Source organism: Urocampus carinirostris, chromosome 15 (genome assembly GCF_059441175.1).
Source record: "Urocampus carinirostris isolate Australia breed hairy pipefish chromosome 15, RoL_Ucar_1.0, whole genome shotgun sequence".
NCBI lineage: Eukaryota > Metazoa > Chordata > Actinopteri > Syngnathiformes > Syngnathidae > Urocampus > Urocampus carinirostris.
The window spans coordinates 35,879,170-35,901,508 of NC_142363.1; the positions used below are offsets into that span (position 1 = coordinate 35,879,170).

The 22,339-nt window shown below is 45.9% G+C and overlaps 1 protein-coding gene across 1 annotated transcript; it reads left to right on the forward strand.

Moving 5' to 3' along the window:
- Window positions 1-1,968: 1,968 nt before the first annotated feature.
- On the forward strand, window positions 1,969-22,216 carry LOC148352258 (SLIT and NTRK-like protein 3). Its single transcript, XM_088354592.1, has 7 exons — window positions 1,969-2,228; window positions 8,140-8,425; window positions 10,322-10,573; window positions 10,662-10,777; window positions 11,637-12,542; window positions 12,934-13,153; window positions 18,110-22,216. Exons 2-7 carry the CDS (start codon window positions 8,201-8,203, stop codon window positions 19,085-19,087), a joined length of 2,697 nt encoding a protein of 898 aa, XP_088210718.1. The 5' UTR covers window positions 1,969-2,228; window positions 8,140-8,200; the 3' UTR covers window positions 19,088-22,216.
- Window positions 22,217-22,339: the final 123 nt, after the last annotated feature.

Here is a 22,339-nt window from a genome sequence, read left to right on the forward strand (position 1 = left end):
TTATTTGGGATTGTTTTTGTTGCTATGAATTGTCATTGCACCATTCTGTCATGGTTTGGTGCCTGCAGTGCTTCTTTTCTTCAAAAGATGGCCGTTTATCCCATTTTCTAGTCCACTTTTCCTCTCCCCTGGGCGTTTCCAATGACACAATTAGCGACCTGTACTATGAATACCCGAGGCTCCCACCTCACTTTGCTGAATCTCTTTGATTCCAAAAGACTTTCACTCTAAAACCACAACCTTCGTCTCCCGCGCCCCTCCTCCTTCAATTCCCCCACCGTTCCAGTTTCTCCACCCCAAGATGTGCCACTCCAACCATCTTCTTCAAAGTAAATCCCAGGTCTCCTTTTCAAAATGTTCTTCACCCCAAGATCCCCTCTCAAGTTTTGTCTCCCCGTCCTTAGATATGCCACTTCAACCGTATTCCCAAGTCAACTTTCCCTCTCAAGTTCTCCTATTCTACTATCCCGGTCCCCTTTTTGTTGATGCTGTTTAAATTAACGTCCCCCTAGTGGGGTTGGACCCTATCTCTTTCGTTCCATGTTTGGGTCCATCCAACACATCGTGGTAACTACTGTTGGGAATTTATATCAAAATGTAGCGTTTATCAAATTGTTCGAATTAGTTATCTGACTCCATTAACCAAACACAACTTACATTCACCCAACGATGTATGCACGCTCGTTTCTTGATGGAAAAGATGAACAGGAAAGCCGACATTTTCACACGAGGGAAGATTTAATTTCATTAACAATTAAACTAAGTGTACTCCATCGAAAACGGACGAATTAGCGTCGTTGGAGTCTCTGGGAAGCCCTCTCCCGAAGTTCTTTAGCTCTCTTCTTATTGGCCATCTTCTCCCCCGCTCAATTTTGCGCCGACTCCTCCCATGGGCGCGCCAATGAAGCCCCCTGGGCTCTACCATCTCGCAGAAGAGTCTGGGGTACTCAAAACAACACAGAGCGTTTCTTTAAATCAGGGCCTTGTTCTTAAAACAACGCCTGCCGTCCTCCGTCTGGATGTGCTGATTATCTTATCAGCAGTACGTCCCGTTCTGTAAACAATATTCTTCCACCACTCATTCCTGCCCTGAACTTTCACTGTTCATTGAATAAAGGCACAGTCAGTAAATAACTACAGCATTAAACTCAATAAATGTAACTTGTATTCAATCATATAAAATCCTTTATAGTCAAATGTATAAAATCCTATTTATCCCGACAGTCTTTTCTCTTTTTTTCTCTTTAAAGTCTTTCTTCCATGTTCACCCAGGAATGCCACGTTTAATCTCATTGGATACAATGTTTCTCAACGTTGATACCAACGAAAACAAAGACTATTCTATTCATAGTGTCACAGATGCTGAGCTCCCGATCCACCGGTAAAGACATCGGCGTCATCGGCGAAATAAACGGCAAAAAGCATGGCTGCCACCGAGGCAGATGGCGAGCGTCGCCATGGCAACGTGTGCAGCGAGCCGTCGCCGTTTCCAGACATGAGGCTGAGATGCGTCGGTCAAGAATTATCCCTGGGCAAACGGTGCGCAATGGTGGGTGTTTGGGCAACGGTGGGTCTGTGGGGAACCATAGGGCGTGTCAAAAGTTGCCCACTCAGAGGAACGTTAGGTAATGTCGGAATCCGGGACCTGAAACTTTTGGGGGCCTGGGAGTAGGTGCTGGTATTCCGTGCCTTGCGACCATCGGATAGCCAATCGGCCAAAGGTAGCTGGTGGTGACACCACATTTGCTATTTGAGAAGACAAATCAATTCTTTTTAGCCACATTTTAGTCCAGGCAAACAAGTGGACGTCGGTGGAGGGACGGGGTTTTCTATTCCATTCTATTTTTCTGGTTCTGCAGCCACTGGCTTATCATTCTCATTATCTTCTTATTCTCCCTGTGTTTTTTAGCGCCAATTTGGTGGTGGTGCGGCTCTTTCAGCCAAAAGCTTTCTGCATCTTTCCCTCCCTCCTTTTCTATCCTCTTCCTCATTGCAGTATATTCACGTGTGTCTCTCCCCCCCACCCATTAGCATCACCCATCCTCACCGCCTCCACAGGAGCTAGCGAGGGAAGCGAGGAGCGGGGGGAGGCCAAAGGAGGGAGCTTTTAGAGGGGAGGCATGCGGGAGATGCGGCTGAACGTGAGCGACATGTCGACAGTCGGCCCGTAGAAGTCGGATCCCCGACCTTTTCCTGCTTTTTTTCCTTAACTCTTCCTTTCTCGGGCGGTGAGTATTTCTGTTTTTTTTCAAGCTTTTCGAACGCTATAGCCTACACGCGTGATGTGCAACATGAGAAAGGGGTCTTGGGGAATCTGTGAAAACTGCAAAGGATTTCCTTTGATCGCAGATGGTCTTCGAGTACGGTTTTCGGTTGCAGCACCGGATCGGGAGAAAAGATGGTCTGTGCCTTTCTATTCCGACGATGTGTGTATATGTGTGTGTGTGTGAATGGGGGGGGGGGATATCCAGGAGGATCTTTGAGTTGTTGATGCCCGATAGTGCAGATGTCTGGAGTGTGCAGGAGCCGACCAACCCCAGGCTGCTATGAGAGGACGTGAGGGGGGATGCGCTCAGGGAGGGAGGGCTGATAGCTAGACAGCGGAGTTATGTGACAGGAATATGATGCTGGCGTCCATCGCTCATTTCCCCAGCAGGCCAGAACTCGCCCTCAAAGCCGTACCAGAAGGAAAACCGAGGGTCCGCTCGGTGAGCCTCAAACCCGAGCCGAAACTCTTATCCGCGCTCGACAAAATGCAAGTCAGCGCTCGTAAAAGAGGAAAGCTCCGATTTCAAAAGTCGCCTTTGAATTCGGCTGACGCCGCCGCCTTAAATGGAATACAAAAAATGGAAGGCCACAACTTTGTTCCATCTTTGACATCAGTAATCTGAAGGTTTGGGAAATCCCCGCATGGCACGGCGAGCTGGTCTCCAGAGTGGCAAAATTGGAAAGGCTGTCGCGATTTCGTTAAAAATGAGAACAAATTCAACATGATTCCGATCACTCTGACCTGAACCTGGGGATTAAGTCGAAATCAGTAAAGCGAGACATGTTTAAATTAAAACTGAATTCCCAGAGTCGGGAGGGCGTCATAGTTCAGTGAGGAAGGCAGGTTATCGTGAACTTGTTTTGGACAGATGAAGATCAGCACCTCTAAATCAGAGACGATGGTACTCAGCCGGAAAAGGGTGGCATGCTCCCTCCAGGTTGGGGATGAGATCTTCCCCCAAGTGGAGGAGTTGAAGTATCTTGGGGTCTTGTTCACGAGTGAGGGTAGAATAGAACGGGAGATCGACAGACGCGTTGGTGCAGCGTCTGCCGTCATTCGGACCCTGTACCGGTCCGCCGTGGTGATGAGGGAGCTGAGCCGAAAGGCAAAGCTCTCGATCTACCGGTCGATCTACGTTCCTACCCTCACCTATGGTCATGAACTTTGGGTTATGACCGAAAGAACAGGATCCCGGATACAAGTGGCTAAAATTAATTTCCTCCGCAGGGTGTCTGGGTTCTCCCTTAGAGATGAGGGGAGAAGCTCAGTCATCCGGGAGGGACTCTGTGTAGAGCCACTGCACCTCCGCATTGAGAGGAGCCAGTTGAGGTGGCTCGGGCATCTGATAAGGATGTTTCCTGGACGCCTCCCTCGGGAAGTGTTCCGGGCATGTCCCCCTGGCAGGAGGCCCCTGGGGCGACCCAGGACACGCTGGAGAGACTATGTCTCTAAGCTGGCCTCAGGATCCCGTTGGATGAGCTGGAGGAGGTGGCTTGGGATAGGGACGTCTGGGCTGGGCTTCCCGGATAAGCAGAAGACAATAGATAGATGGATAGATGGATGTTTTGGACGGTTTCTGAAAAATGTTTTGCAAGATTCTGCAACTGTATGCCAAATGGTCTCACATGTCCACTGAAGATATGGCCAAACAAAGACTTTTGGAGTCAGCCCATAGGCTATTTCACCGCGAGATTTTTTCTGCTCCTGAACACCACTCTTGTGGCTTGCAATTGAAGACCATAGTGTAGATGAAATATATAAGTGTGAATTTCCCTACGGGGATGAATAAAGTATCTATATTAGCTTTAGAAAACTTGAGAGACAGAACTGGAGTAGTAGTGATACTGTGCAAGAGTGTGCATAAGAGAGTACTCGGTTGGTTTGGACACATGGAGAGGATGGATGAGGAGCGAATGTTGAAGAGGATCTACAGAGCAGAAGTCAATGGAAGGAGACCAAGAGGAAGGCCGCCATTGAGGTGGATGGATGGTGTTATGAGTACACTGCAGGAAAAAGGTCTAAATGCTCTTGTTGGTGATAGGAATGAGTGGAGAGGTGTTGTGAAAGGATGTTGGGATGTTTGGACGCGTTCCAAGGGATGAGCAGGGCACCTGTATGATGCGGCAGGGGTAAACCAGTGAAAGCTGTCGGACAGAAGAGCGTGTTGTGTCACCCTGACCCGAGTGACATGGCCGCTTTCTGGTGTCCCGTTTCATCCGGAGGGACAAAAGCATGACCGACTTGTGGGTGTTTGGTCATTTGGGTTGGCCAAGGTCCAAAAAATTTGTGTGTGATTTTCTTTTCTTTGTTTTTTGTATGTGTCACCCCTCTCCAGGGATATGACCAAGGTAGATAGATCGAAGGATAGAAAACTTTGGTAAACACTGAAAGTTCAACAAGCGTCAGTGCACAGCGGAGGCACTCAAAACGAGTGGCACCACTGTGGTCAATTTTTCTAAATGACGAGGAAATGATACAACTTGCAAATGTCTACTGTCAAAATAGGTGATAGCAGAAACCTCGCATAAGTTTAACGCCTATAAAAATTATAAAAAGCTTGCTTCCAAATGTCACTGACACACTAATGCCAGAATAATGTATTTTCTATGTCCAGAATATTCTGCCAATTAAAAACCCTTGAGAAAGAGTTCATCTCCAGCCTCTGATTAGACCAACAATCTCACCACTCGAAAGTCCAAAAACCGCAGTATAAAACCCTTAAGATGTATAATATCCGGCTTGAAAAAACAATTGTTGTGTTTATAGTTTAACACCATGAGAAAATAGCGATGATTTTGAACTTGCAGTGACAACAGGATGGAAAGTCCAGAACCCTCAAGATGTACATCCGGCTCGAAGGACCAATTGTTGAGTTTGAGGTTTAACAAACACTTAATAAGGATAAAAGGCTGTTCTAAAAGTCCTTCCCTAAACCTTTTCCTGAAATCTCTGAGGTACCAAAAAGTAGAACCGTCCCCAAAGAGCGTGGAAAACAAAGAACAGCGACATGATTCGCCGATGCCGGTGCACATTAGTCAAAACAACCAATGGCAGTCAAGTTTAGTGGTCAAAATATCAACGTGCCATTATTGCAGGTGTCTGATATAAAAAACAGTATCATCTTACGCAGCCCCCAAAATTGTGAAGGAGTGGTCAAGTGAAAACCACATTTTAGGTGGAATATTTGTAACGTTTTTGTTGAAAACGTAAACTGAATCAGTCGATGATTGCTTTAGATGGCGTACATGAAAACAACACACGCGTGACCTTTCCACAAAGCATGAATATATTCATGAAGCTTTTGTTTTGCCCTAGAGAGGAAGCCCAATCTGAAAAATCCTTCTGAGGGCAACATGTTTACCTTCCCTGCTTTGAATAAGTGCACTCATTGAAGCTGCAAATACAACAGGCAAAAAATGAGAAGACCTGGGCAAGCTTTGCCACGTCATGCAAACCAACAACATGGCGTCCAGACTGTTATATGCAAATAAACATGAAGCCAAACTCTCCTGAAGAGCTGGGAACAAGCGCACTTGCTACTTTAATGATATCACTCCTTGGCAAGAGAGTGAAACTGTAAATAAAACAAAAGCATATTTTTATCATCGGTGTATGACATTAAATGTGAACCGACATAAATTTACCAAGTCATTCAGTCAGACAGCATATTGTCGCTGACGTGGAAAACTAGATAGATACTTTATTCATCCCCGTAGGAGAATTCACACTTTCAGCAGTATCCTTTTGTGGTTTATTAACAGATTAACAGGATGGCCTCGGGGTGCTGTGTTGTAGTTTAGCAACAGCGGAGTGGATGACGTCACACGCTAGGCCAAAAGTTCGACGTCCCTGCAGCAGATGGAAATCTTTGTGCCCAGGGTTACACCACCTCGTGTTCACGTAGATAGCGAGTCCGCCTCCTCTCCGCTTCCCGGAGGCTATTGTGTCTCTGTCTGTCCTAACAGCGCTGAAGCCAAGTAGCTCCACGTTAGCGTCCGGGATGCTGGACGTGAGCCACGTTTCCGTAAAACACAGCAAACTGCACTCCCTGTACGCTTTGATGTTTTTCACCAGCACAGCCAGTTCATCGGTTCCCATTTCCCATGATTACGGACGGCACCGAAGACTTATAACGCCGCTAGCCACTTAGCTAGCTCCGGCTCTGCATCCACGATAGGGCCCCCTCATCACGCCGGCACGAGATTTCTTCAGGGCAAGGAGTTGATTCCCCGAATAAACGCACCAAAAATAGAAGCAGACACTTAAAACAATAAATCACAAAAACACTGAGCTGCTGGAAAGGCTGCCGCCCTGTGAGTTATGAGACATATGGCATTTTTCTCCGGGCGAACAAAAATTCATGCTTCCACCTAGTGGTCAAAACGTAAATTATATCTACTTGGATCCCTGAAGCGCAAGGTTGGTAGGGGCACCATTTCCTGCGGTGTGACTTGGGCGAGAACAGCCTGGTGGCGCCCAACCCTCTCCAGGCCAACAGAAGTTTCCACCTGGTTCCGAACCAGGGACTTTTCATGTTTTGGGCAAATGTGCAAACCAATGCACTACAGAAACACAATTTCTATCAACTACAGAACAGAATTTACGGGGGGCAGAACAGTGTCGTTTAGCCACAAATTACTAAGTAATATCAATTTGATATTGAGTTGGTGGTGAACCCAAATGCAGGAGGCGGTAAAAGGCAAGGTGCTCAAAAACAGATGGCATTCAATAACAAATCATCAACAAAGTAACAAATAGTAAAAAAAACGACAATAAAACTGTTAAAATCATTTAGAAAAAACAAACCTTGGAAAGCAGGATGGACTGGTAAAAGGTGATGGTGGAAAATGAAAAATACCCTGACATTGGGTGCTCTCCAAAATGTCCTTATGAACGGGTGAGGCTAAGTAGGGACAGGGATGGGTGTTTGGACCCACCTGTCACTATTGCAAACCGATGAGGTTCCGCCTGGCAATGGAGGTGATGCAGAAGCACAGCGCAGAAACAGATTAGCGCAATTGCAAATTTTTATCCTGACAGGGTGAAATACACAGTAAATCAGGGGCCGGGCAACAATCATGGTCAGAGATGCAGTCGAAGGGTCGGTGGGCCGGTAAACTCGATAGTCCAAGGGTTTGGCAGGCGGTACTCTTGACCGGGAAGGTCAGACAAGGGAATAACAACAAAGCTGTGATGAGAGTACTTAAAACATGACGAGGGAGGCAATGAACCAGCACAGAGCCAAGGGGACGGAGTGGTTAAGTAGTAAAGAAGGAGAGTCTTTGTAAAGTATGCTTCAACGTATTTGCTCAAAGGTGTGTATTTCTAAAACAGTTTCATGTTCCCTTTTGGCGATACCTAGTCTTCCTGTCTTTGTTTCTCACCACCCCCACAGCTGTCCAGGGGGGATGGTCTTTTTCTCCTTGTCTCAAATATTCTACACTTGTGACTGCAATAAAACACAGCGCAGAAGGGGGGAGGTTTTCAGAAGGAGTTTGTCCAGCGAGTTGAAAGCTCCCTACTCCATCTGCAGTTGCAAAAATACAAAACAAGTCTTTGCCTGAATTTCCTTCTACGGTTAGCCAATCTTTTTTAGCTCTCCCACACTTCAGTGGTCGTTTTAGACCCAACAGTCTTGATCGGAAGGTAATCAAGTGACCAATGCTGTGGCAAAGAAAATTAAGTCAGGAAGTGAGTGACCAAATAAGGTAAGATCCAGAGACAAAGATAGGAGGAAGAGAGAGAGCCTACATAAAAATCTGCCAAATAGCAAAACTGGAAAAGTAAATAACTGTACAAATTCCACCCATTCTCCCTAAATAGATACCAGACTGGGTCATCGGTGTCAATGGTTTGCGTTCTGCTTCCAGAGATGCAGGACCGGAATCCGCCGGCAAGCCGGCACACCGCCTTCCCAGCTCGCTGAGCAGGATGCGGTGGGTGGCCCTAGCGGTGGCGTTAGCGCTGGGGTACGGCGTGGCGGGCACGTCCCGGGCTTCGCGCCATACCCCCACCCCGGTCTCCACGCACACGCCCATGGTGGACGACTCGGAGGAGGACGTGGACCAACCCTGCTTCCAACCCTGCGACTGCCATGTCAAAGAAGGCGTGCTGCACGTCAACTGCGATGGGCGGGGCTTCACCAACGCCAGCCAGGTAAAAAATTCACACCTATTGCTGTTCATTTCAGACTTTAAGATTGAAAGCGGAGGTCGTCAACCCTTTAACAAGCCACCGGTTGAATAACCATTTCAATATCAACATGTTACTACTATCTTATTACTAGGTTGTATGTAACAACAACAACCCTAACAATAACCACTAAACATGACATCAGTAAAATCCAATATCACAATGATATAGTTTTAGAACCCTACGGCTTCTGGGCAGCACGGCAGCGCAGTGGTTAGCGCGTGTGCGGCACAATTCTAAGGTCTCGGGAACCTTCTGTGTGGGTTCAAATCCAGCTACCGGAGTTCCTGTGCGGAGTTTGTATGTTCTCCCCGTGCTTGCGTGGGTTTTCTCCGGGCACTCCGGTTTCCTCCCACGTTCCAAAGACATGCATTTTCAGGTGGATTGGCCGGTCCAAATTGTTCCTAGGTGTGAATGAGCGAGCGAGTTGTCTGTCCCTGTGTGCCCTGCGATTGGCTGGCAACCAGTTCAGGGTGTCCCCTGCCCACTGCCCGATGATTGCTGGGATGGGCTCCAGCACCCCCGCGACCCTACTGAGGATAAAAAGTGAAGCTAATGAGATGAGATGAGACGAGACTTTGGCTTCTCGGGTGATCTTAGGGGGCACCACCTTGAAGACGTCTCTTTTAAACACTGCGACTTTAAAAACGCAGCCAAAACAACAATGACTGATAACAGGTGCGCTCCGATGGGCGGGGCTTCACCCAGGCCAGCCAGGTAAACAAGGCCCTCCGTCTTCAAATTTACACCTATTAAATGCATTCTTTACGTTTAATATGAATGTGCTCATTGGGAGAAAGGAGCTCATCCAATTAAAAGAGGAGTCTCAAACCCTCAGCTCTGGGGCCAATCGAGTACTTTGACTTTCATATAAATGCGAGGGTTCCAAACTAGGTGCAGCAAGTTGGAGACCCCTGAATGAACATAAAAGATGACGCGTGTGCATTTATGGTGGAACTAAAAATTGGATTAAGTTGCACGCTAAAACCATCGTCAAACTGGTGCTAAGCTAGCCTCCAAGCTAGCCGGGCCAACCAGAGCCCAAGCTTGAAAGCCTCGTTCAGGTATTTTAGCAGTGGCTCCGTCCAGTCAAGCTCAAACAAAAAATGACGAAAAACAACTAAAAAACTACCAAGCAAACACCCCCTCAAAAAAAAAAAAACACCAAAAAATGACCCAAAAAATGCCAGAAAAACAACAGAGACCTACTGAAAAATCCCCCCCCAGAAAAAAATATCAAAAAAAACCAAAAAAACACTGAAAAACAACCAAAAACTACTCAAATTAACCAACCAAAAGACAAAAAAAGGCCCAAAAGGACAGACAAACGACAAAAAAAAGACTGAAACCGAAAAACTACTGAAATTTGTAACCCAAAAAAAACGACCCAAAAAAATAATACTAGACATTGACCAAAACACAACTGCAAAATATCTACAAAAACATGAGTACCTTATTCAGGTGTCACGGTCTTGGTTCAACCCCTTCAAGCTCACACCCAGACAAAAAACTGCTGAAAAAGGACAGAAAAACTATTGACAAATGTACCAACCAAATGACCGCAAAAAAAAAAAAAAAATTTTTTTTTACCCCAAAACAACTGAAAAAGAAATGAAAACTACTAAGAAAAGTCCCCTAAAAATCAAACAAAAAACGCCCAATTAAGACAGAAAAGGGACCAAAAAAATGACTGAACAACCAAAAAAATAAAATAAAAACACACAAGACTACCAAAAAAAAAACACTAAACATTGAGCAAAAACAACTGAAAAACAAGCCAAAAAACTCTCAGAAAAGAACGCAAAATGACAACAACAAATAACACTGAAAAATGTACAAAAGATAAAATGTCTGGATCAGGTTTCGCAGTCGTGGCTCCGCCCCTTCAAGCTCAACCTGCAGAGGAACTCCTTTCGGCGTCTCTATAGCAACGGCTTCCAGCACCTGAACAACGCCGTGTCCCTCAACCTGGGCAACAATGCCCTGCAAGACATCCGAGTGGGCGCCTTCCACGGCCTGGCCAAGCTACGCCGGCTGTACCTTCACGAGAACAAGCTGGAGGTCTTCAGGAACGACACCTTTGCAGGCTTGGAGGCTCTGGAGTACCTGCAGGTAGGCGGCCGCGCCCCGCAGGTTCCGTTTTGCTTCAGGAGGACGGTCTAAGGGTGTCTCAACCTTAGACACCCTTTTGTGTCGACAGGCCGACTACAACGTGATCAAGCGCATCGACGGCGGGGTCTTGCGGTTCCTGGACAAGCTTCGGGTCTTGATCCTCAACGACAACCTTATCCCGGTCTTGCCCGCCCATCTCTTCAGGTGAGCCGCCTCGTTCTGCGGTTTTTCGCTTCCGGCGAAGGCTCGATCGTCAAAGGGATTAGTCCACGGCGTAGGAGGTGTTAAGTCCTCATTGATTTATTTATTTATTTGGAAGGACGATTATCCGGCGTCGCCAGCGTCTCATCAAAGATGATCCTCGGCCATTTTTTAAGAAGCTGATCCTGAGTGATTGTTTTGTAGTGCGTTAGGGGGGATATTTTTTAAATGCCTGCCGTTGCTTCTCTGCCGACCTGTTTTCTGAGCAAAATGGGGGGAGGGTTTAATACTCTGAAAATGTGTCAGAAATGTTGCTTCTCCAAAGAGTTCCAGAGAGACCATCAGCCAGCATGATAAAGACAATATCCTCGACACATTTGATGAGTTCTGTGATAAAGTAATACTCAATTTTATGACAGCAATGTAGCACTTTCTTCTTTTAGGGAGAAGAAAAACACTGACGCTAGTCATTGTCCTTTCTTAATTGCGTAGCGCCTCAAGAAAGCTTCGACCAAGTGGTCTTTGGTTTGAATTATGTCCCCATGATCCCTCCGTTTTACTAGTTTAGGACTGGTTACAATTGTAAACCCTGTCAGAGCGCAGTCCCGCTGTCTTTGAGCGACACCATTGGCGTAGATCTGAAAAATTGTATCTTATTTGTAGCAAAGGCTTGAATGTTTCTGAGAATTCCTTAGGATCATCCGCTGCAGGAGTCCGACATGCCGGCAGTAAGTCTTTTCCAGACTTTGATCACGAGAAGCCCATTGCTACTGCGCCTCCACTCAGCTTTAGTGTCGACTAAGAGATGCGTGGTCAGGTGTCCCGGTAGCCATTTATGACCTGTGCCCTTCTTGTTCTCCAGATCCGTGTCACTGACTCATCTGGACCTACGGGGGAACCGTCTAAAGAGTCTGGCGTACGCCGGAACCCTGGAGTATGTCGGTCGCACCCTTATGGAGATCCAGCTGGAAGAGAACCCCTGGAACTGCGGCTGTGAGGTGGTGGAGCTGCAGCAGTGGCTTGGTCAGATCCCCTACACGGCAGTGGTGGGGGACGTGACCTGTGAGTACCCCTTCCACCTTCACGGCAAGGATTTGAGGGAGATACCTCGCAAGGAACTTTGTGCGGCTCTTCCGGATAAAGACCTGCAAGTGGAAGGAGGTGGAGCTTTTGGGGGCAAGCAACACCTGCCCCCTAACTCCAAATCCAAACCCCACCTAGGGCGAGTAAGGCCGACCAAACCTTCGTCCATGGTCTACGGCTCCCGTCAGAACACTCAAACCTCCTCCACATCTTCGACGGAACGCAGGGACCGTGAGAGGTTGCCAAAGCCCACAAAGAGGCCTCGCCCCTCCAGGACACCGCCAACATCACGCACCCCTAACCAGAATCCCCCCGTAGCCGGCTACCAGACCCGGCCGCCTATCCCCATCATCTGCCCGCTGGGGTGCACCTGCAGCCTACACATCAGCGACTTGGGCCTGACAGTCAACTGCAAGGAGAACGGCTTCGTCAACATGTCGCAGTTGATGCCGAGGCCGCTCAACGGGCGCAAGCTTTACCTGAGCGGGAACTTGATCAAGAGGATTTACCGGACTGACTTCTGGAACTTTTCCAGCCTGGACCTACTGCACCTGGGGAGCAACCGCATTTCCTACCTGCAAGAGGGCGCCTTTTCCAGCTTGGGCAGTTTGAGGAGCCTCTACCTCAACGGGAACAACCTGGAGAGGCTCAGCGCCGACATGTTCCTTGGGCTGCAGAATCTTAGGTACAGCATAATTGGATGTTTTTTAGATCAATGGACAGAACGTCCGTGGTCTTGGTCTTGGCGGTATACCGATAGTCAGTCATGTCGCCCAATGGCGACCATAGAAATGAGGTTACAGGCATTTTTGAACGGTTAGTTTTTGCATGCAAGTGGCTCCATGAGGCTTGGTGGTATTCAGTGGTGATCTGACCAAGAGAAGACCCCATTTGGTTTGGATCATTGGTATATGATGGGGAAGCAAGTGTCCTCGGCAGATGAGTCTCAATATTTGCTTGTAGTTATTCCGTCAACTTTCACGTTGACGATTGTGTACGCGAGCCAATTTTGAGGATTTGTGATTTTAGCTGGTATCCTTTGGCCCCTGCTGAGCTGTCTCTCTCCTCCTCTTCAGGTACCTTTACTTTGAGTACAATGAGATCCGGCAGATAGACCCAGGCACCCTGGACTCCATGCCTTCCCTGCAGCTCTTGTTCCTCAACGCCAATCTTCTGAGAAGTCTTCCGTTGGGCCTTTTTTCCAGGGTTAAGCTCGCTCGCCTCAACCTAAGGAATAACCACCTGCAGCATCTGCCCATGGAGGGCGTCCTGGAACACCTGACGGGCTTGGTGCAGGTGGGTCACGTGTTTGCGATACAATGAAATTCAGAACAGAACAGCAACTGTAACCACAATTTCTATGCGCAAGTGTGCACAATCATAGAAAAAGGGAAGTCAAACATTTACATCTCTTGCACAATGACTAAAAAAAAAGCCAAAGTAGGATACACAGTTGCAGAGGTTTTAGAGCTGTAAACTGGTCTTCTCCAAATGGCCACTTTTGGAAACAATACGCAGATACATTGTGTATTCAACCCGAAAATTAACATGCTTAACGCCACTTGTGATTCATTTTACGCACCATAAGTGTGCACAAACATGGGTTGACTTCTGGAAAAATGAGTCAAACATTTACGACTCTTAAAAAAGGTCTAAAAAAAGAGGCCAAAATGAAATGCACAGGCTCGGAGGTTTTAGAACTGTAAACTGGTCATCTCCAAATAGCCACTCTTGGAAACACCTAGACCTACGCTTGGAAAAATGTGTAAAATACAATGTTTAGTATTTCAGATTGTTGTCAAATTTGACAAGGTAGTAGGTAAGGCTTCAAGCTACGGTCTCACCTGTTTTCCAGCTAAGATGCCCATGCTACACTCAGGCATTTGATTACAAAAACAAATTCCGGCGGGAATAAAATCCTTCTCCTTCTGTGTGTTCCAACTCAGATGACTCAATGTAGCAGGGTTGGGTGGGGTTACTTTAACTGGATTACTTTCAATGACTTTTGGATTACTCCAATACAAAATATGCTAATAAAAGACAAAAGAAACTAAATATGAATAAAATGACAACATTTTGGTGCAGGCTTGGGGAGTAACGGAATACATGGAAGGGCAAAAATGATGTCGGCAAGCTGTTTGGATTCATTTTCATTTTGTTTCCGTCGCATTTTATGTTAGTTTTTCCGGAGATCAAAGAGATCAAAGCCAGGAGATAAAGCTTACCACGTGTTGTGAGTCATCATTTTATTCATATCTAGTTTCTTTTGTCTTTTATTAGCATATTTGGTATCGGAGTCATCCAAAAGTAATTGAAAGTAATCCAGTTCAAGTAATCCTACCCAACCCTGGTTAGTAGTACTTGCAACATTGAGTGTTCCCCTTTAGAAGAGAGTAAATGCGTCTCCAAACAGTTCAAGAACAGTATTCTGGGTACATCTTGGATTGGACAGGAAAGCTAAGGCGTCAAAAAGAAAAAAAAATGGTAGTTTAAGTCTTGTTTTTCAAGACGAGCCGTGGGAAGTGAGGAGGTAGCGGAGTAACTCGCGAAAGACGATGCCAAGAGAGTCTGGCGAGCCGCCGCGTCACTCAAAGTGTCGGCTCACGGGTGCTTGTTTATCACAAACACGCTTAAGTACAAGCAAGACAGACCCTGGTGGCCAAGACTTGTCTTATTTTCACGACTTGAGATGTTTGTGCTTGATCAGATGACATAAAGTAGTTGAAAGAAAACAGACTCTGGAAAGCAGACTGTCTGAGGAAACAGCTCGTTCGTTTCTGTTTGGGGGAAATCAGGGTTAATCCCTTAACGTTCCTGTAAAATTGGTCTAAAATCCCAATCCAAGACATACCCAAAGCAATGTTCCCTGTAATTTTCCTTACGGATCTGAGCGTTCACACAAAGTCGGTGAGCAGCGCTTCAAACAACAGTGAGCAACAGCAATCCCAAGTGTGGCAAGATAATTCATTATCAAACATGTCCAAAACTTGACATCAAGTGACATTTTGCTGAGTTTCCGGCAATGCAAAATGATTTTTCTCTTGTGAATGAATTGACTCATGTACGATTGCAAAGGTTGTACGGCCTACAAACGTCGTTTGTTCTTACAATTCTTTCACAAGATATCCATTTCTTTTTATTTCCTGATTTTTTTTATCGCATAATATTAACATTTTTGGGGGCTTATTTAGTCGGTTGTAAGATACAAAACTGTACTTAATTACATTTTTGAGTGGAAGTACAATGTTGGCAACAAGATTCACTTGATATCATTGGAAATTATTTGAATGCAACAAACTTTTTCTTCTTTTTTCTGTGTTTTTTTTCCACTTTTTAAAAAAAATTCCATAAAAAAAATCTCATTGTGTTTATTTTTTCCGAGCTGTTGCTTTTTTCTTTTTGTTCTCTGTTTACTTTTTTCCTACATTTCTTTCTTTTCTTTTGTTCTGGCTTCTTTTTCTAAAATGTTCCTTCTTTTTTTATCTTCCTTTTGTTTCTTTTTTTCTCAGCTTTTCACTACTTTTTCATTTTGGTATTTTTTTCCTTTTTGTTCTATTCCCACCTTCCTTTAAGTCATTTTGTGCATAATTTTACATAATATTTGGTCATGTTGGGATTAAAGAAGCAAAAACAACCTGAAGAGCCGTTTTGGACCCAAAGGAGCCGGTTCCTTTTAGTGAACCGAGCCGAAGAAGCCGGTTATCTTATCAGCCGTACGTCCCGTTCCCGCCGTTCCTGTAAACAACATTTTCCACCAGGGTGCCCTGACCTCGCACCACAGCCCAGTCAGTGAATATCTTTTGCATCAAATGTAATTTGTATTCAATCGTATAAAATCCTTTATAGTCAAATGCATAAAATCCTTCAATGCACAGAAATAGTTTTTTATTCTCCCCTTAATTTTACAATTAAATGCCTGCACATGTAGAATGGGCATCTTAGCTGGAACACAGGTGAGGCAATAGCATTAAGTTTTACCTGCTATCGGTTCAAATTTGATCAGTGTTTGAAAAACTCAACATAGTATATTACACATTTTTTTAAGTCCAGGTGTTTCCAAAAGTGGCCATTTGGAGACTACTGGTTTACAACACCTTTGCAAATGTGTGTTTTTCTTTGGCCAATTTTTGGGGACATTGTAAAAGAGTTGTAAATGTTTGACCTCTCTTTCCAGAAGTCAATCAATGATGGTGCACACTTGCACGCAATATTGGTGTGTAAAAATGACTCACAGATTGTCTCGTGCTGTTCATTTTTTAATTGAATACACCCACGGAAAATGGCATCAAATTAGGTAGAATTTTTTTACTTGCTAACCAATGCATCCATCATCATTGGATTTGGTTACTACCGGCTGAATATATTCGGAACTACAGGAGGCTGTCTCCCTTTATTCAAACAGGCCCGTATAGGCTAATGCAGACGGTGGGCCGAGAGAAAAAAAGCTTGCTATTGGCGGTGAGTGATGTCAATCAAAAGATCAGGCGCTAACTACCACATCCTGAATCATTTCACAAGTCTGTTTATTTCTAAAGAGTTTTGGAGCGAAACCATCAGATTACAACAAGGACCGTCCAGCGAAATAAATATGCTTTTCTTTAATTTGTTTTTATCTGTTAGCTTTTTCGTTTGATTTGGAGTCAATAGTTTACACGGTCGGATTCTGTGGATGATCCTGAATGTAACGAGTATATAGTTGCAGAGAATCATCTCGTGAACTGACAACCAGGGATGTGATTGGTAAGCTATGCCGGCTTTATAGTTTAGGGGTCTCTTATTTCAGACTGATGGCGATGTTTCTGTGAAGAGGATATGGTTGAAACTGTCATATCTTGAATCCTAAGAGATAGACCTTTCCGATGATATGTGGCATGACATATTTCATGATATCGTACCGACACATATTTGTTTATAAACAGTCCGGCGTCCCACCGGTGCACCGACGGAACCTCAGGGGGTTAAAAAAAGAGTCCGCCAGTCAAGTTGGTGTTCCATGGGCGTCTCAGCGGTTGCCCGGGTGGTTTTTAGGCATCTCAGTGGCTGTTGCCGTTTGTGCGCAGGCATTTAAAGGCCACCCGTTGTGACAATCACAAGCGTGGCCGGCTTAAAAGTCTTTACCGCCGTCAGGAACCGGATTAAACCTCGACACCCACTCTGAAATGCCGGCAAAATTCTCCTCCCGTTGCGAAGGACCCCAATGTCGACGGAACGACATGTTTTGGTGACAAAAGAGGGCAGGATCACTCCAGCCCAAAGCATGGGAAGTCAGGACTGCCGAACGCAAAGGCGTCCAAAACAAAGACAGCCTCCGCTGCAGTGACTGAAAGAAAAACGTAGAGCGCTAATCGCTTCATGAATATTCACGGAGATGCGGAGGCGGCGACGCGAGTCATTTCCTCACGCTTTTTTTGTGGGTCACAATCCGCTAGAGATTTCGACAAGCATCGAGGCAAACAAACATCCAAAGAAAAGCAAAACCATCGCCTGAGCAACCTTCTTTTTGCCCTTGCATTCCAGTCCTGATTGTAGACTGTGTTCCTGGTCGCCATACTGAAACAAGTCTTCCTTTAAGTGTCAGCATTCCCTGAACAGGAAATTTCAGCCACTCGTATCCAGGATCTTGTCTTTTTGGTCATGTTGTGCATTGTTGGTGGGTGTGAAGAGATGTCCCAGGTCACTCCGGACAGACCACAGCCAGGCAAGCTGGCAATCAAGGCAAGGGGACTCAGTGTCATCAGTTTGAAGATGGTTTTATTGAGTATCAAAAGTATGGCTGATGTCACCAAGTCTCTGTTCTGTGAAGGGAAAGGGGAGGATGCACAATACCGAAATTGCTAACGCTACACGTCACCATATATTGACTGCACCTTCTTCCTCCAGTGTGGGTGGCACGCTACTGTTTGTTCTAGTTTTGAGTTGATTGACAGGTCCAAATGCCAGAATTTGGGTCCAAGTGCACATGGAATGGTGCCAAGAAGACAGCTGTTCCACCTGGCAAATGACTGAGTCAATATTGAGCTGGCCTAAGCTTGTTTCTCTCGTTTCTATTCTCAGCCAAACTTAAAATCTGATTGTGTAATGCTGTTCATTGAATGTGGGGGGTACATATAGACCACCTTTAAACTTTTACTTCAGTCACAACAAGGTCTGGTGAGGGCGAATACATTTGAATTGAATAGAACTGGAATCTGTGCCGCAATACTGTCCTTGACCTGTTTGGGCATGAAGCTAACCGATGTCCCTTCTCTCCAGGTGGACCTGCAACAGAATCCGTGGGAGTGCATCTGCGAAGTGGCGCCACTAAAGCGTTGGCTGGAGGGACTCAGCGCGGTGGTGGTGGTGGGAGAGGTGGTGTGCCACTCTCCGGAAAAATTCAAAGGCGTGGACTTGCGCTCGCTTTCCATGGAGAACCTGTGCCCAGACTTGGAGACCCAGAACGAACCGGAAGAGCCGGCAGTCACCTCCACTGTGGCTGAGAGTGTTGGAATACATGCGTCGGAGGGCCCCTTCCTGGAGCCGGGACCGTTTATCCCGGCTGGAAAGGACTCCATCCCGCTCTCTGTCCTGGTTCTCAGCCTTTTGGTTGTTTTGGTATCTGCGTTCTTTGCGGGGGCGGCTTTGATCGCATACACTTTGAGGCGGCGGGACAAACTGCCTTTTCGCCGCCAGGGTGAAGTGGACCTGGCCGGCATCCAAATGGAATGCGGGATCTTTACCGAGGGAGCCCACCATCACCACCATCAGCACCACAACCAGGTCGAGCCGCCGCCGCAACATAACCACGTCTACGATACCATCTCAATGGCCAAAAGCCATGACCCCGATGAACCGGAAGGGGAGGTGGCCAGCCGATACCGCTCCCCGGCAGAGAAAGAACAGGAATGGAGCCTCCGGGTGACCTCGTCCCCCATCAATACTGTAACCGAGGCAGTGGGACCGCTAGCGCCGACCCTCCACCAGAACGGCGTCCTGTGCCCAACGGTCATTGACAGCCAGGGTCCTACCCCCAAAGTGGAGCTGGTGGACTGCCTCTTTAGACTCCACCCCGTGGACTTCCGGGACCTGCCGGACAGGTACGCCAGGCCACCACCCCGCTACCCTCACCCGCAGGACGGGCAGCTTCAGGTGGCTTCTAGCCAGACCGGGGCAGGAGGGGCGGGCGAGCCGGGCACGCGGCTCACGACCATGCCCGACTACATGGAGGTCTTGGACCGTTCATACCAGTTCTAGCTTTGCTCCCTGTTCTCTACGGACTGGCAAGGAAACCAGTTCTTGGATAAAACTTTTCTAGCCTGAATAAGACTCCTATGGGTGAGGATTACTACTTCCCTGGACCTCTATTTTAGGGGTTTCTGGCTTTTGTTGTGTGGCGTGGTTTGGTTTTTACGCTGCGCGTTTTGTGGAAAGCCAGAGACAAAAAGCAGCTCAAAGTGCCTTATCGAAGGACCAGCTGTCCAGGCTTATTTTTCTAACCTATACAGATCTATTTATCTAAAGGGAATGACTGTATGACTGAAGATGGTGCTGAAGCAGTTTTTTTTGGGAGTGGCTCACCCTAAACCTCTAACCCTAACTATCAAACCCTACCCCTGTAACCGCAACCTACAAACCCTACACCCTGCAACTCAAATCCTCTAAACCAGAGGTGGGCAGCAATGGCACGTGAGTCACATACAGCCCCGGCAGGCTTTTTTATCCGGCTCACCAAACAAATAAAAATGGAAATGTATATAACAAATGACTACTTTAAAAAAAGGAAAAATCTGTTTTGTTTTTTAGTGCCAGATTGTTTATTCCCATTTTCCTTTGTGAATGGTCAATGGTCTGCATTTACGTAACACTTTTTAAGTCTCTGAAGACCTCCCAAGGCGCTTTAAAATGTTCTTCACACTTACCCATTCACATGCACACTAACACACCGATTGGCGTCCACAGCCTTCCAAGGCGCTTTGCTGATTTTCGGGGAGATTAGGGGTTCAATGTCTTGCCCTACCCCTAACCATATACCTCTAACCATACTGTAGATCTAACCCAAATCATTACTCTATCACTGTAACCCTACCCCTAACCAAAGACCTGTAACCCTAACTCTAACCCTGTGACCATACCCCTAAGCATAGATCTCTAACCCTAATCCTTACTCCAACCCTACCCCTAACCAAAGGCCTCCAACCCTAACTCTAACCCTGTGACCATACCCCTAAGCATAGATCTCTAACCCTAATCCTTACTCCAACCCTACCCCTAACCATGGACCTCTAACCCTAACTCTAACCCTGTGACCATATCCCTGAGCAAAGATCTCTAACCCTAATCCTAAGGACAGAGATCTTCGGGTTTACTGCGCGAATGCTAAAGAGCTCCGCTAGGACACAAAATACTTTTGGGATTGTTCCCAAAACAGCGGCCACCATTTTGTTTTGTTTTTTTAAATCTGTAGAAAATCTGTTTTCCCTTTTTCTCACCTAAAACTTTGCGGTCAGAAGCGGCAGGAATTGAACCCAGTGCGCGGCGGTAAAGGCATCGATTTTTCTAACCACTGGGCATACGAAAAGGCATTAGGTTTGATTTCATTGACACACAATTTTTAATCACAGTACCATAGACAAATGTTACCTTCACAAGTTACAATGGCAATGTAACAATGGGCAATGATAGAAGAATAGCATGGAATTCATCATCTCTGTAACATGCGACCAGTTGACGTTCATCACTAGTACTGTGACATCATACCCAAATACCTTTTAGCACATTATCGATGTCATTAGCAATCCAGTGGCTAGAGTTTGACCCGGGTTCGAGTCCCGTTACCATAATACAGAAAAACCTTGTGGATGACGCACACCCAAACTTTGATGAGTTCCTCTTTTTAGATAAAAAAGAGCATCATACACAAATATGGAATTGCCGCAATTTCCAGACAATGACGCACACATGATTATAAGGTTCACCCACCCCAAAAATAGTCCTTTGTGATCAATTTTCACGTATAAGGGGCACCGGACTGGTTAAGAGGTGCATGAAATTGAACATACTTCAAAAGCGAAGCTTGCATTTATACTTAAAAAATGTAAATTTCATAGTACATAAACATCAGTCAAACAGGTTTTACAGCTAAATTTTGGCACACGCTCTGCTGCAACAGCACGGACTGTACACCCGGTACAGTTGGTGAAAACGAATTTCCCTGAAGGGACCAAATGGATGGAATGGTTATGATTAAATTAACTTGATTCACTCGTAAAGATTTAATTTTATTGACCAAATTTCCAGTTTATAATTACAAGGCGCACTTTGGAATTCCCAAGAATTTTGAGTTTTATAGTTGTGCCTTGTAGTCCCGAAAATAAGGTAAGTTTTAGAAATGTTTGACTAACGTACGCTAGATGTTTCCGATCTATCCCGATCACTCGGAGCTGAGAATACTTGGAACGATTTGATCGGTTTGATTTTTTTCGATTTGAACGCAACAAATCGTCAAAAGAGAGTAACACACGGTTTCCGTATCGATCTTGAACACACCGAGCTGGGAATACTCGGAATACTCAAAAATGGCGGCTTTCGCCATATTTACTGGCTGAATTCAACTCCGTCCCGAGCGCTCCAGAGTGAAAGGGCTCCACCACATTACTAATGTCTGCTAGCAAAATTTCCAGGCAAGTGCTAGCACGTTAGCATTTGATGGTTTCTCATTAGAAATTGTTGCAAATGCAGTTTTATGCCTGAACCAACTCACCTGCTATTCAAACTCAACGCTGCTCTGCCAGAGAAGGCATTAGGTTTTCATTTATTGAAACAACATGTCACTTTTGATAAAAGTGACCTAGAGACTTTCTTCTTTTTTTCAACATATTCAAAAATTGATGGTGGGCCGGTTAAAGTCACCCAACGGGCCGGATCTAGCCCGCGGGCTGTATGTTTGACATGTGTGTCCTAGAAGAACTCTGCAGAATTTAAGTTGAGCTCTTCGGCATTTTTTTTCGAAAGACGGGATTGGACACTGTGGGGCCTGATTGGCCACGCCCCCCCGCCCCCCCCCCCCTTTCTTTTAAAAGTTTTTTTGCCCTGAGAATACGGACCAAACCATTCTTGGCCACGCCCCTTAAAGGCTTTCTTCTTTTCTGGGAATACGGACCAAACCAACGCAGGACTTTTCAAGAGTAATAAGAAAAAAGCTTTGCAGTTCTTGGCGATTCTGTTTTACCAAGTTAAGAGGTTTCCTTTGTTATGTGCTACTCTTTGACAAATATTATCAGCAGTTGTCAAATCTATTTATTCTTCTTCTTCTCTTTTCTTTAACTTGCCATGACAACGGGAAGATTCTGCAACTGGAACGTACAATAAAGGGTGCTAACGCTACGCCACTCGCTAGCTTTTCTACGAAACGCAAACACAGTATTTCGAAAAACTTAGAACTAGGGAGCTACAGAAGAAATCAACACATCAATAAATCGCATAACATTTAAGTAGATGACATCGATG